Source organism: Dinoponera quadriceps, unplaced genomic scaffold, assembly GCF_001313825.1.
Source record: "Dinoponera quadriceps isolate SergipeBrazil2010 unplaced genomic scaffold, ASM131382v1 scaffold426, whole genome shotgun sequence".
Taxonomy (NCBI): domain Eukaryota; kingdom Metazoa; phylum Arthropoda; class Insecta; order Hymenoptera; family Formicidae; genus Dinoponera; species Dinoponera quadriceps.
The window spans coordinates 486,894-502,206 of NW_014554535.1; the positions used below are offsets into that span (position 1 = coordinate 486,894).

The 15,313-nt window shown below is 46.7% G+C and overlaps 1 protein-coding gene across 1 annotated transcript in view; it reads left to right on the plus strand.

Moving 5' to 3' along the window:
* Positions 1-15,313, plus strand: part of LOC106751974 (lachesin-like) — a 173,510-nt gene that overhangs the window by 80,997 nt on the left and 77,200 nt on the right. The window contains exon 2 of the mRNA XM_014633314.1: positions 7,003-7,185. Within this exon, the coding sequence (XP_014488800.1) occupies positions 7,134-7,185 (52 nt within the window). The 5' untranslated portion in view covers positions 7,003-7,133. The remainder of the gene's footprint in view (positions 1-7,002; positions 7,186-15,313) is intronic.

Genomic DNA, 15,313 nt, shown 5'->3' on the forward strand with positions numbered 1-15,313 from the left:
CCCCCCCCGTCCCGTTGCCGAGCGGGAAATCCGAGGGTATGTTTTCGCGTGGGAGGTGCCGTGGGGCGCGCTTGAAGGCGCTCTTTAAAATTAGAACCTGAATCGAGACGATCCGCCGGACGGATTTCGTTCAAATCGATGCGGGCATTATTTCGAACGCGCATTAAATTCAGATATGCTGGCGTAACTATTGGCATCGATCCCTCCCGACGTCTGACGGCTCGCGAGCTCCCTCTAACGACAAACTTCTTCTATAAGTAATATGCGAAAGGTGAGTACCTCCCCTCCGCAGTAGACGCGCGCGCAAGAGGTCAAGGCGCGGCTCATAAGCTCCGGGTTATTACGCGGCTCCGCGCGCGAAACGGAAGTTCAGATACGGTTGAATTTGTACGATGTCCGCATCACCGGGACGGACGTGAGAAATAACACAAATGGGAGACGAGGAAATATTTGATGCGGGCGGCGCGCGCGATACAAGTTCGGTAGTTGCGAGTATCTTCGGCGAATATTTGATGACTCCGGGGATACGCTGTCTAACTTTTAACCGCGAAATAACACCGACGGGGGACGACGCGGCGGGCGCCGGGAGCGGTATCATTTTGGGTTTCGGCCAACTTTCTGTTTAATATAAACGTCGTTGTCAATCTTGCGCAAACATCGATCGCCCGCGAGCAGAAATTGAAATCTGCGTGATCCAAATTTCAACGGGAGGCGCGCGTGTATGCGTATGCGTGATTCTGTAACAGTGAAATACACGCGGACAGATGTACCCTAAGCTAATTGTCACGTTTCCACGAATGTATCGCGCCAATCTATACGATGCACTAAGCTCCGATAAAGCTTTCAACGCATTCACTAAACCAAAACCCCACTAGTCTTTCTAATTGTTCGCATCGTATATGATCCCGTATGATTCATACCGTATATCGTGTATACATTGAGGAAAGAGTTGTATTGAGAGAGACAGAGAGAGAGAGAGAGAGAGAGAGAGTTGTAACAAAGTTAAATAGTGAAAGTTATAATAACAAAAGTTTGACATTTGTGTAATTATGTAATCGTATAGTGAAATAATTCTAGTTAAATCTATATTTCTAATAAATATTATTGTAGCGTTGATGATAATAATTTCATGCACATTTCATGTAATTTCGCTCCTATTATCTTTCTTTTTATTAAAACAACAAAAAGATATGGTTCACGCCGGAAGTGGCTATAATGTGTATCGCGATGAACCATTTCTTCCCTCGTGTATTGTGACTATTGATTATTTAAATCACGTGACATTTTGACAGGTTAACATATATCGTATAACATATCATACATCATTATATCGTATCATATTGTATCGGGGCAGATGAAAACGATTAGAAAGGCCAATGAGTTTTGACCCAGTAAATGTCAAAGCTTCATTGAAGCTCCGTGTACACGAAGAAGAACGACGCTCGACGCGCCCGGTGAGCGCATCCGTCTGTACGAACTGTTATTACTAACCTATCTCAACCCACATCTCTCCGTTCTCGAGCCTCCCGCGCTTACAACTCGTCCCCGATGCAAATCTTTAGCCGCGTCGTTTGTTAGAACGATGGCCCCCTCGGTCTCTCTCTTATTCCTAGTCCGGTCGCTTCTTCTCGACACTCGCTCGAGAAAGAAAGCGTCGACGACGCGACGCGAGGGTGCGACGACACGACGGTACACGCCGATTCGGCGCGAAGTCGTTTCATCTTGACAAACTCGTAAAAGCGAGGCCGAGGGCCGTAAACCCGCCTCGGGGAAGGTCGACGGCGCTGCCGCCGCTGAATATTCACGAATTCGCAGAGAGCCGACCTACACACGAGACGGGGTTGCCCCGTATGTGAGCGCGCGTGTCTTACATATTCCGTAGCCACGTAGGCGGCCTTTATCGATGCTTCTTCCTCGTATGAGCCGAACCGAACTTCGAGGGCCCGGGGGCCGTCTAAGAGAAATGGCGACTTCGAATTTAATCATTTTCTCATTCATATTTTCGCCGGGTACTTCTCGCACCCCGCCCGCTCCCTCCGGCCGCTTCAGAGTTCGTTTAATGTGTTCTAACACGATTTCGCTACGACGAAGGAATAACTTTTTTTCTTTATGTGTGCGAGTTATATATTATGTACACTGAATGAGGCAATAACTATTACCGTTTTAAATATATCAGAAAACGGAAAAAAACAGGAACATTTTATGATATCCTATAACATTCTTAAAAAATAGAAACATTTTGCTAAAGATCAGGTAAAAAAAAAGCTTATATTTAGAAAAGCTTGTATTTACAAAAAGTGTTCGAAGTGATGACCACTGGTATTCTGAATCGAAATTTTGATACTACTTTGAAGCTTTCAAGGACATTTTATACTTACTTAGACAGCCTATGGATTAGTAAAAATCTATTTTAACGATATTGAATTATTAACTTCTCTCTTGAATTTTTAATTCTAAAGACTTAATTTTAATGCTACCACGACCAACCTATGTTGACGCTAAAATAGCAAAACCAAAAATTTAAGACGTCATCAGGGTCAAAAGGACTAAGGTCGACATTTATAGTCAGATTTTATATTTAAGACCGTCTTAAGTTTAATTTCATTTCGCCAATGAAATGAGCTTTAGGGCACCTGAAGATAAACCTAAGACGGTTTTAAGTGTAAGATTCGATTATATATAGACGATTTTGAGTGTAAAACGGTTTTCAGTGTAAGACTCGATTATATATAAATATATCGGTCTAAATTATATATATTATTAGAATTTAAATTGAACTTAACTTGCTATCTTAACTCTTAGCGTGCTATAGAATCAAAGACTTAACATAGGACCAAACTCGATTTTCGAGATCGATATCGATTCTGTAGGACAAATTTTTCTCCGATATTTCGAAGATTTTCCAGTTGATGTAATCAATAAACATTGCCTCTCACCCAGTAGATGTACATCAACACGTAAACTGAATGATAACAACAAATATCTAAGAGCGATTACGGCTGAGTGGGAAAGAGTTGGGTTTTCCGGCGGCGTTCCGAAAACCGTTTTACTCTCGTCGGAGACTCGCAGGTCGATATTCTGACACTTGTGCCTTTCCCCCCCAGTAACTCGTCCAATCGATATAAGCCCTCTTTTCCATAGATAAGGAGAGAAATTATGCGACGCGTAAGTAAAATTCATAATTAGAATTTCTCGCTAACGATCTGCATGTATATCAGCGCGCTCGTCATTCACGCGCATCAAGATGGCTCGGCCGACATTTATTCCGAGGAACTGTTTTTCACCCTCCCTCTCGCGGCCACGGTATCTATCCCGCGCGTTCCATTATCACACCCACCCGGGCCCGCCAATTAATCACGAAAAGGAAATAAGATTTACCAACAGTCGTACCTGAAAAATAATTATCTCGGCCGCATTATCTCGCACGCCAGCTTTATCAAACCGCCCTTCGCTTATCTTGTAATCTATGCACGTAACATCCCCGTGTATGCGCCGGTATGGCCGTTTATCGGCACGATATCTCCCTCGTTCCTTGAGAAGGCGCGTCTTGCGCTCGCAGTCGCGAAAGGATCAGCGGAAAGCGGAATTAATCGTATCGCATTGCGTGCGAAGGGGACGATACTCGATTAACGGTCTAAAAGCTCCTCTCTTAACGCTTATTTTTCCTTCCCTCATATTTTCACCGCTGCCACTCACATCCGCAGGATATCCCTGTCTCAGGTCTCGCGAAAGAATCGACGGAATTGATCGTATTACGATGCGAAAAGGACGATACTCGATTAACGAGCCGAGGGATGAAAATAAGTGAACTCAAGCGAACTTCCCTTACGTTGAGATTTTTTCGTCGCGCGCGGGCTCTCGCGACGAACGATCTCGCGATTCTGATCGCGGGGCTGAAAATGATGCCGCGGAAATTTCTCGCGACACGAAACGCCGACGAGCTTGCTCGTCTCCGGGCGAAAGAACTCGCGAGACCAAAGCGATCGACGTTCCGCGCAGGAAGCAGCGGCGTGTTAGCGTGCCGGCGTTTTGCCGAACGAGCCCGACACCGTCGAGAGATAACGCGCGTGTGCGAATGCAAATTACCCGTTAACCCCATCGGCCACTTTTTGCGAGCGGACCGCTTGCGAGAGGGCCGACGACTCGTCGCGGTGGCCATTGCCGTCCCTGCGATATAGATTGGCTTCTCGTGGCCGATAACGAAGCTTCGCGTTTCGCATTTCGCCCCGTCCGTCGTCGTCATCGTGGACGCCGACGACATGTCGGCGAAAGCGCGCGTCCTTTCGCCGGATCCTGTGTTTGCTTTAAACTTGCAAGCGTCGATAATCGAGTTGCCCGCTCGTTCATTGTTAACGTATTATTCTTCGCTCGCTGATGAAACGGAAACAAACGGAACGCGATGGAGCGGCGCCGCGGTGCGCCGGTGTGTTTTAGTTCGATTAATGCGCGGCATTAAACGGGCGATGATGAACGGCAAGTAGACGGTTATGAAACGCGCGGTGAGAGGGCGAGTATACGGCGAGATATTCGCGGCGGAGCGAGTCGAGCTTTTGCGATTAATGAAATTTGTCGGCGAAGAGAACGAGGAGATTCTATCTGGATGTGTGTGTGTGTGTGTGTGTACGAGAGCGAACACACAAAGTTGTTCACACTTTCGTAGTCGCGCATAATGTAGCTCGGCGGTGCTCCGCAACGCGTGCAAATTTTATTACGCCGAAGCGATACGGCTTATCGAAGCGTCGAATAATCGCGGCAGGATTACGCTAGGCTTAATTCGGTCGGCAAGAATCGCGATAGTTTTATTGCATCGCTTCTCCTTCTCTCTCTCTCTCTCTCTCTATCTCTCGCGGTGTTTTACTTTTATAACGTAAAGAACGACGTCCGACGCTTTTTGAAGTTTCGCACGCGTCCACTTTGAACCGCGCGTAAACCGAGAACGCAGACGAGACGAACGCTGCGCTTATGGCATTTCTATTTAATTACGATTTTAATCATCGACCGCAGTTATTAATATATGATCACGACGATCGATAATTGTGTCCGGGTTGCGCTCTGATTATTTTATGGCGATCGAAGACCGGATTTTCGACGAAACTGAATAACATTACTGGCGGTTTATCGCCGCTTAACGGCCACGTGCATAATGAACGAAAGCGCATCGCGAATCGACGGCCGTATCGTGCGCGCGCGCGCGCGCTGTGTAATACGCGGAACTTACGGCGTGTATCGCGAGATTTATAAAATCGCCGACTTTACGAAGTGTGTAACGCCAGTATATCGTGCGTGCATCGCGCTCACAACTCGCGTTTGCGTGTGTACGCGTGAGTCATAAAATAATGGACGACGGACACGCGTGATTAATTTCTCCCGCGGCGACAGAAATCGTCTGAAGCGGAAATGCATTAGGAGCAATTTATCGCCGAATATACGTGACAACGTACTTACATAAACGTGACAAACGCGCTATTTGCATTCCCGTCGTCGTTGCTCGCTCGCTCTCTCTCTCTCTCTCTGTCTCGCCTCACCCGTAAATTCTCCCCGGCACCTGTGTGATAATTTATAAATTCGCGAAAATAACTTATTTGAACTGACAGGCCCCTCAAAATTGCAACAGCGTCATAATTAAATTCATCGCGACGTATGTTACTTTGTAAAACTCGCGCCGTAAATAGTATCGTAATAATATAGTTGATGGAAGCGACGTGCGCGGCGTTATTTGAGCTTCATCGAACGTAAAAGTGTATTAACGTAATATTAAAGCGAGATGTGTGCTTCCGCGCTCACATACATGCATCTTCAGAGGTAGCGGGAATAAACATACATAACGTTGAAATTTATCGTTACGTTACGGAAAATATCGCGTCCCTTGCCTTTTTGCGATTCTTGGAATTTCGAAAGATCAATAGCAAGGCCATGAGCGAATACGGCGAGGGTATTATCAAATATCATTTCACAGGTTCATTGATCCCTTAACTAGAATGCCCCGAGAAAGTTTGAATGTCTCATTTAAATTTATATTTCTTTTATCATATTAAAATTGACAGCTTTAAGCGAACTGGAAGAAATATGAAAGATATCCTCGCTTCCAGTCGACGTGATAATAAATTTACAAACTTAAGGATATACTGTCCATTAATGTCGTATATTCAATAGCGCGTTAAAGGGGTCACTCGTAAATTTAATATTTATCGAATAAAATTGTGTTCTCACGTATTTATCTCACTACCTAAATAATAATTGTTAATTTGAAACGAAGTTGAGGTAAACATATATATATATATATATATATAATATTAAAAATATAATATTACAAATATAACAATGTTATTATTATTACCCTACTTTTCCTATTAATGTTATATTTACGCATCGGTTGATCTAACAGAGATGCACAGATAATAGAAGGCGATATACAAGCGTTTAAGTATAAATGTTCAGTGGGAACCTAAACTAACCGAGTCTCCCCCTCGGAACTTCCAGCTGATTCGCGTAGAATGATTCCATCACAATCGACGGGCGCAAGATGATCAGTACGCGTCGAGCCGCGCGAATTCGAGCGAATCAAACGAGCCGATCAATCATCGACGACACTTAACGTCTCCTCCGGCGGGGCGCGTAAATATCTGGTTCTCGAATGAAGAAGGACAGCGGCGAAGGCAATTGCGACGGCAACCGCGCAGTGACCGTAAACGCGAGAGCTCACTAGAGAGCTCGCGTCAAACTAATTTCTTATTCGGAGGTGGTGAAATTAACGGCGGTGCGCTCTTAGCGAAGTTCGTCGCGATACGATCGATGAACGTCACGAAGCGAAACGATACGCTCGACCGGAGAACGCGCGCGCGAGTCGGAGCGCTCCCGGAGATGCAAAGCTGCAGCAGCAGCGGCGGCGAGCCGAAAGTTCGCTCGCTGGAAACGGACGATAAAGCGGTCGTTCCGGCGAACAACGGCGGCCCCGTGACGCTGCCCGATCGAGTAAATGATCGAACTCCGCGATTGTTTCAGGCATGCTATGCGTCAGAGCACCGGAAACGGAGGTCCGCGCAGAAGATGACGGGGTTAAGTAGATAAAGGGAGCAGCCTGCCGCCATCGACGGACGATTCCCCCGGCTCTCTCTTTCTCACCGCAGCGCACAATGCTCTGCCATCGCGCCCTTGTCGTTCTCTTCGCTGTCAACGTGCCAATCGGTGAGTGACTTCAACTTTGGCCCGAGAGGAACTTCCGCCGAAGTGCCCCTCCGCGGGCTTCTTCGGGGCCGCCGCTCGCGGAGAAAACCGACGCGGGTGAGATCGAGAACCTCCCAAGAAATCTATGAGACACGCCATTCGCATTTCCGACTATATATTATGCACTTACGCGTATACAAGGCGAACGTTTAAGGCGCGAGGGAGGGTTTTTACGGAGACGGTGCTCCGGAGTTTCGAAATAGCAATTCTCGGAAGTTCCGGAAACAGCTGCGGGAGATTTCCGACCCGTCTCGGCGATTTTTTCCCCCGCCCGCGTCGGAATTATGTATGCGAGGGAGGTTTCGCGATTGTTCGCGCTCGAAATTGACTGTCGCACGGCCGCGGGGAGAAGAGCTGGAGACAGCTCGCGGGCGAGAAACATCCGCAACAATTAAGCGGGCCGAGATGCGTTCGCGATTTGAGCGCGGCGAGCTTCTCTGTTGCATATATCATTCTTGGTCCATTAAATCGGCCGCGCTCATTGCGATTGACGCGGGCAGTCGATACATCGCGAAGGGTGTCCGGTGCGAAATCTGTTGTGCCCGACAACGAGCAATAACGCAGATGCAACGAGGGCACCGTGCCAACAGCGCAATACACGGCTCCGGAAAATAAATAAAGTGCAGTTCGAGTGTGCCACTTCGCTACGGAAGCGCGGCCGCCACCGTCCGACCTGTCAGATTCTTGCCCGAATGTTTATCCGATAGCAGTAAATAGAAGAGGCGATCGCGTTTTTTTTCCGAATATTTCACGCTCCCCGCACGGCGTCGCGATTTATTGCGCGATATTCCATGTTGCAGTGCGCGACGTCTAAATAGAGATCGTCAAACGTTTATCAAATTTCGCCGGCGGCGGCTTTCTTCCTCCCTGAATGAGCTTCTCAAGTAAGTGGCGGATGAAGTAATTGAATATACCCTACGCGTATTGAACGACTTTTCGAACGAACGGTAGAAGTAATTGAGTGTATTATTAGCGTATTAAGTAACAAGCTTCCTTTGGAGGGGAATTTTCTATTCACAGAAAATATCGTTGAATTTCGTTAAGTCTACTTAACCTTTTCACTCTTGATTCTCTCTCTCTCTCTCTCTCTCTCTCGACAATTGAGACTGTTCCAATTACAATAATAATTTATTGTGCAAAATATAAATGAGAAACTGTACAGAAGAATTACATTAGGAAGACTCGAAAGAATGCGGACATATTTGTCTCAATAGTATTTCTTAATGGGACAAAAATACAACGATAAATTTCTGAATCTCTCCGGACGCGTATGTTTCCACAGTGATGAAGGGGTTAAACAAACGTATCACTCGTTGAATCGGTAGGGAGTAAATACGACCGAATCGAGCTTCGAATAAACCGTTTTTTTTTCAGTTGTGTGTATATACGTTAGAGTTAAACTTTATCGCTAATTGGTTTGCTTCGGAGTAGCTATCTCGGATATTCGTAGATTAAGAATATCGTGATAAAAGCTTAATAGCCTGCGCAACGCGGGATAATTGCTCTTTCCTTTTTCTGTGATTGATGTATCGATTAACCGCTCGTGCAATCGGCTCGATGTTATAAATCCGATTTAACTTCAGCCGTACTCGATCTTGACATAATTCCACCGATAGATACCGCGTACCATACCCCGCGCATGGCTATGGATTATCCGAGCGTCGATTATTAAGCCGTTGCGAAAATAAGTGATACGCGCGTACACGTAAATCGCGCGTGCTAAAATTATCTGAAAAGCCCGCGCTTCGAAATTGTAACGTTTTTTTTTTTTTCGGTTAGGTAAATACGAGTATATCGTGTTTTTAAATATCGGTCGGGATTTTTCGCGCGGCTCATCACGCAATGGTGGTGGTAAACGCGAGTTTGTCCAAGCGACTTTCTCCTCAAATAAACACAATATACATTAACCTTTTTACCCCACACTTAACTTTATTGTTGCTCGCAAACAGAGTCATATCGGCCCTGTGTAATTTTCTAAATTTTGTATCTGAGAAAGTGTAAAAGGAAAGAGGTTTACAAAATTCTGGAATAAAGTACAAATCTTCTACTTTAATGTTTGATCATGCATTTATAAAAAATCAAGTTTCAAGTTATTGAAAAAAATTTGAATTTAGACGGTGGTCTCGCGAAAGGTAGTGTTTTTTTATAAAAAAATCATAATTTCTTTACTTTTTATTATTTTGATCTACAACTGTAAGACGATGAAGTTAAAAGATAGTTCTAACAGAAAAATGACTTTAATGTATGTTCGAAAAATATATATTTTTTTTTAACAACTAAAAGAAGAATATTTTGAAATGTCGGAAATAGGTGTTTTTGGGGAAAAAATATTTATGTTATGAAAGTATAAAAAAATAGTTTATTTTTTACTTGCAAAATGATAACACGCATTGTTTAAGAAAATAATAAGTTACCTAGGATCGCACGTTGCAGGACGCTCATGTAGTTTATACGCCATTTGACCTCAATAAAACACCATTCTTTATTATCTTCCAAGAAAATACACGTAATCACAGTGTTTGCTTACGCTTAGTGCTTACGTTCGCGCATAAATCTTCAGCAAAAAGTCACTTGTGGCGTCAAATTTTATACCGGCCAGATTTGGATTTAACTGACCTGGCATGAAATTCGGCCGGTTATCAAACACGCATTAATTGACTTATCAGATCCACGCCGTATCTAACGGACACAGCGGCTCTCTAACGATTTTTCGTGAGAACTCATATATCACGCAATTCTTTTCGTTGTAGCTCTTCAAACACAGCTCACCGAGTCTATCTGACCCAGAATGCGGTCCGAGGGTTAAACGGGACAGGTTTTCACGTTTGACCGGGGAGAAAAGGTTCGTCGCAAGCGGCACGAGCTTCCTGATTAAATTATCGAGCGAACGATTCCCGAAGACGCCGCCGGCGTGTCGCGGATGTGCCGAAATTTCATTAATTTAACACCGGCCTTTAATGCATTCGCGTGAAGTCGACGCAGCTAAAAGCGGCTCCCTAAATCGCTCGAAAGAGCGCGTTCAGCAAAGCTCGCGCACGAAATATTCAAGCCCGCATTCGTTCGAAATTAACATGAGCTAGTCGTGAAATAATGAACGAACGCTCGACCTGAAGTCCGAAGTGTGGACCGCCGCCCGACGGCAACATCTGCTGCGGATACCGTGTGATACTAAATATATTATACGGACACGCGGGTGTATATCTCGAATGTGCCGGCACCCAAAGTGCATCAGTGGCTGCCGCGGGTCTGCTGGCCCGCTGTTGCTGTCTCTGATGTTTATTGGCACTGAGAGTACCCACCACACGTACGAAAATTAATGATACCTTGTTTAGATTATAATCCACGCACGCAGTTAGCCTACGGTAATCTACCGTTGCAATCACGCCGTTACACTCTGTCGCGAGCCGCTCCCGAACAGTAAGGCGACGGCGGCGGTTCAGCGGCCGGTCGATAAAATAACACAGCATTCCGAACGAATCCACCGTGGATTCGCAAAACGAGAAGCAAAGGCAAATGACGACCCCACGGGGGAAGACGGCGGAAATACCGGGAAATACAGCTCGCTCTTCCCGTTTCCCGCCGAACGTTCGGGCGAATTCACGGGAGAGGCACTTTTCTCTTTCTCCTCCAAACGATCGATACTAATATCACTATAATAATAATACCGGCGACACGATTATGGGTCGAAAAACTTCGACGACTTTCCGCAATTATCAACGAGCGAATGAACGAACGAACGAACGAAGAACGGGAAGAAAGAAAAGTCCCGACGCGGATGAACACCCGCGTCAATCCGGATAGGATCACGCAATTTGCGATCGACGGGATATACGTCCCATAATCCGTCCCGTGCAACGCCGGCGACGTCCGATGCAGATGCAGCGGAGGATCGGTGCCAAATACGTTATACGGGCCACAGGAAATGGGCACGTAGATCCCAGATATGGCGCGTCCTCCAGCGCGGCATGGGCGCCCGGTCTGGTCAACTTCTGGCCCTGATGTTTATTCGGCGCGAGTGGAAGCGCCGACTGCGCTTGTCGTTCGAATTAATTTACCGCTTGCGGGCCTCCGGTCTCTTCACACAGATATAGACGGCGGCGGGAGGAGAGAGAGAGAGAGAGACGAGCGGAGTCTCGGCGGTGTCGTTCGACTTCATTTCGTTAGAGACCGCACGAGCGGAGATGCATACACGGCGGTTCCGCTGGACCGGAATTAAGCCGGAATTTTGCTTAAATTAATTTTTTCCCCGCGTTTCATGCTCAAACAGCGACATTTGCATTTGCGGGACGAAGGAAAAGAAAGGAAGAGAGATCGGGCGCACGCGCGCTCGGGATAGAGTAGCCTCGCTTAAACGGCCTTCGCTTAAACGAACTTCGTCTAAGTGTTCCTCGTATAAACAGATCCGTGCACGCTAATTTACCAAACGAATCCACGCTATCTGCGTGTTCCCCGAACTTTCTCGCTCGCTGGCTCGGGATCGTCGTTTCTTTCCCTCTCTCGCCAGCCAGACAGACGTTGAAAAACTCGGGCGCATTACGTCGAAAATTACTATCAAAGTGGCCGCGCAATGTCATAGAGCGATATCGCCGGCCGCGAGGAATACCATCTCACGTCCGCTCTATAAAGAAACCGGCGCCTTATCCACAGGTAAGACGCCGCAAGTCGAGCGCTTCCACAGATGCATCATGAAAAATGCACCCTCCAACGTGTCCGGAGCCGACACAGGTTCGGCGGGGTCGACTCGGTGGAGATTTGACTCAGTGAATCGGATGAACGGCCAGCCGAGTGAGAGAGAGGGAGAGAGAAAGGAGAGAGGAAAGAGAAGGAACGGAGGACGACGGAGGTTTTATTCGTCGGTGGCCGGATAAGATTGTTTGTCTATACCGAGGATCACCGGCGAGATTCGTCGATTGTTCCACGGGGCAGCACTGGCTTCGCTTTTCCACCGCCTGGCGCCCTTATCGAGCAAACAACGACCTTTCCGGCCAAATTGGTCGGTCCGAGTCGGAGCCGAGTAAAACGTGATTAATCGCTCGCCTCCTTTCGCGGGATGTATCCGCCTCGGACCCGATCACCCGAACCACCCTACGGTGGTTATATAGCGATAAACGGATAACCGCGGTCCAGAACCCAATTGAGTCTCGCCCCGATATAGGACGAATGCCGCGCGCCGCCTTCGATCTGAAAGGGAAAAAAAAGCTCTGCGGAGGAAGGGAGGGAGATAGAGAGAGAGAGAGAGAAAGAGAGACGGGGAAAAAGATACATTCGTTGGGTGTTAGTTCGTTAAACTGATTTCTTCCCGTATGTCTTCTCTCCCTCGCCCACTCTCCTCTCTCTTTCTCTGTCCCTCTCATTCTCCCTCTCTTTCTGACTCTCTGTCACTCTTTCCCGTTAGAAAAGTTCGACTTTTGACTTCGCAGCTACATTTAACGGCGTTGGTCGGACGAGTTAACCATGCAACAATCAATTTCGCGATCGAGCAATCCGTGTGACTAACAGTTCGCGTCCGAGCGACTACCAAATTCTCCGTACGTGCTCTTAGAACGATTGGGCTCTCTAATTTTATAGCTGTTGGTGAAAGAAATATGGCAGTAGAAGAAAGTAAGATATAACGCATTTAATCCTTTCTAAATGGGCCTTTGAAAAAGTACGGCTGCGTATTTCAAAGAGCGGGAAAGTACCACTTCCTTTAATTACTCTGCTTGTGTGGGGTACCGGGAGAGGCGTCTACTTGAAAATCGTTATGCTACTTCAAAGCCACTCCGCATTATAAAACAACATTACTGAACATTTACTCGGAAACAGCTTTTAATTGCGAGCCGAATAAATTATTCGACCAGACTCGCGTTTAGCCCCCGGTCGCACTAATTACACCCGTCGCGACTTTAATACGCGTTATCGGCTGAAATTTCTGGTTAAAGCGGAAGACACGGAATCAAAAATATGAATTTCGAGTCATTTCGCAGATGCACGACGAACGAAAGAGAGATTCTCAATACGAACTTTTCAGCCCAATTCGCATCTACCGTACCGCCGTTTCCCGATTGCGCGCGAGAATGGATCCCGGTCATTCGGCCGAACTGTACGAAACGCAGCCCCGGGTCAGGGTTTAACGGAACAGCGGGTCAGGTCGTCGTCAGGAGTCGTATCGCGCGAGATTTCACGGAAAGCGAAGCGGATGAGCGAGATGTATGCGCGTCGAGATATAAAGTAGCTTCCCTTATCGCCGGCTTATCGACGCCCTGTGTCTCGCTCGCGGCCTCACAAGAAGGACGAAGCTCTAACACGCGACCCCCTCGTCCCCGGAATGACGTTTATATTCCCGGCCGGATCGCGCGTTCGTATCGCTCCCGTCCGTCGGGATCCGCGGGGCTATCTTGATTTTTTTGACGACGCGAACTTCGATCGAGCACGCTGCTAAGCGCTCCGCCGAATCCGACGGCGATTTCTCGCGGCGAGCCCACGATTGAGAACACTCGCCGTAATCGCATTCCGATCCCCGTAACTCTTTCAATGTTAAACGTATTAGCGGAATAACCGAATTGAGGCAAAATTAAAATTCCGCCAAGGTAAAGTTACCGTTTAAGATTAACCGACTCTGATTCAACATGGGAACGCTCTTAATTTCAAAGTTAATGTTTGAGGCATTCGTAATCGAGTCTGCCAGAGAAGTTTTTCGCCGAGGTAAGTCCGACTTCAAAATTCAGGTGAGAGCCGATGCAGAAAGCACGACGTGTAACTCTCTCTCTCTCTCTCTCTCTCTGTCCTTATCGCACACATAAACGATGGGGTGTCTGATTGCGTCCCGTATTTGATTGTGCTCCACTATCCGCTACAAGTTTACCCGTACGGTAACGACAGTGCATGCACTACGAGAGGATGTTGCGTAAGTTCACACGAACGGTTGACCTCGTAGAAGTTTACCCGTACCTGGCGGCGGTATTCCATTAACTTCTGTCAACGCCAAGCTACGCGCGAGTCCGCCCGTGTCCTGAATACGGCAATAAGTTCAAATCAAGCCTTTAGGCCCGTTCGCGAACCACGAGTTTTCAACGTGATCGCCGAACGGGCGCAACCTTCTTTCTTTTATTCTGTCTCCGAAGAAGCTGCTACGTGAGCCAAAATGTTTGACATACATCTACGAATTTCAACTTCTGGCATTTGTACATAAATTGTACGCTTTTATGGCATAAATTTGTTTTTAATTTTTCTTTCCATTCGGTGCAAAACTCAAACGTCACTATTTTTGGCAGAAATTAATCTCATTTGACGTAAATGAGATGGTGGAAACCTGGTTCTTCTTGTGGAATTTCTATTACCGCGCTTTGTCGCCAAAATTGACACATTGATTGTCGCGTTTATTCCCGTTAATTACACAAAAACTGATAAATTGAAATACCAAAGATATGGTAAACAAATATAACTCAGGATGTATAATTCATCTAATCATATAATCGATTTTCCAAATGCAATTAATTATATTTTATAACAACCTAATGAGACGCAGTAAGATCATAATGCCAGGGTCACCGCACTGCAAATCCAAGTGTGTTATTTTCACACGTACGTCTACACTTTACACGATTTTTCCCGTCTTAGGTAACATCATTTAAAACGTTGAATCGCGTTAAATTATAAATTAACACGTCCAATCGTATAAAACGACGATTAAAACGGCGAGAAATGTGTAAGAAAAGCCTTAGCTAAAACAACACACTCGGATTTACAGTGCGACGACTGTCGCGACGTTCGACGTGTTAAAAGCCGAGGAGGTTCCGTTCGTCGGTTTTTCTTCTCGGTCGAATTATCCAGAAACGCCTGACAAATCGTCTCGCCGATCGACCGCGCGCGATTTAAGTTTCGCGCGAAGCGAGCTAACAATCCCCTGACGCAGAGATCGCACTTAATTTCGGCGTCTGCTCGTTCCAGCGAAACCGTGTAAGAGGACCTTGGATTGTGCGAGACTTTGCATCGGGTTTGCATCTACATGATACCAGCGCGTGGGAGAGACACACCACAGACGCGGCCGTGCACGTGTGCATATCCGAGTCGTGCGAGCCCGTGACACGGGGGGGGGGGGGCCGGGGGG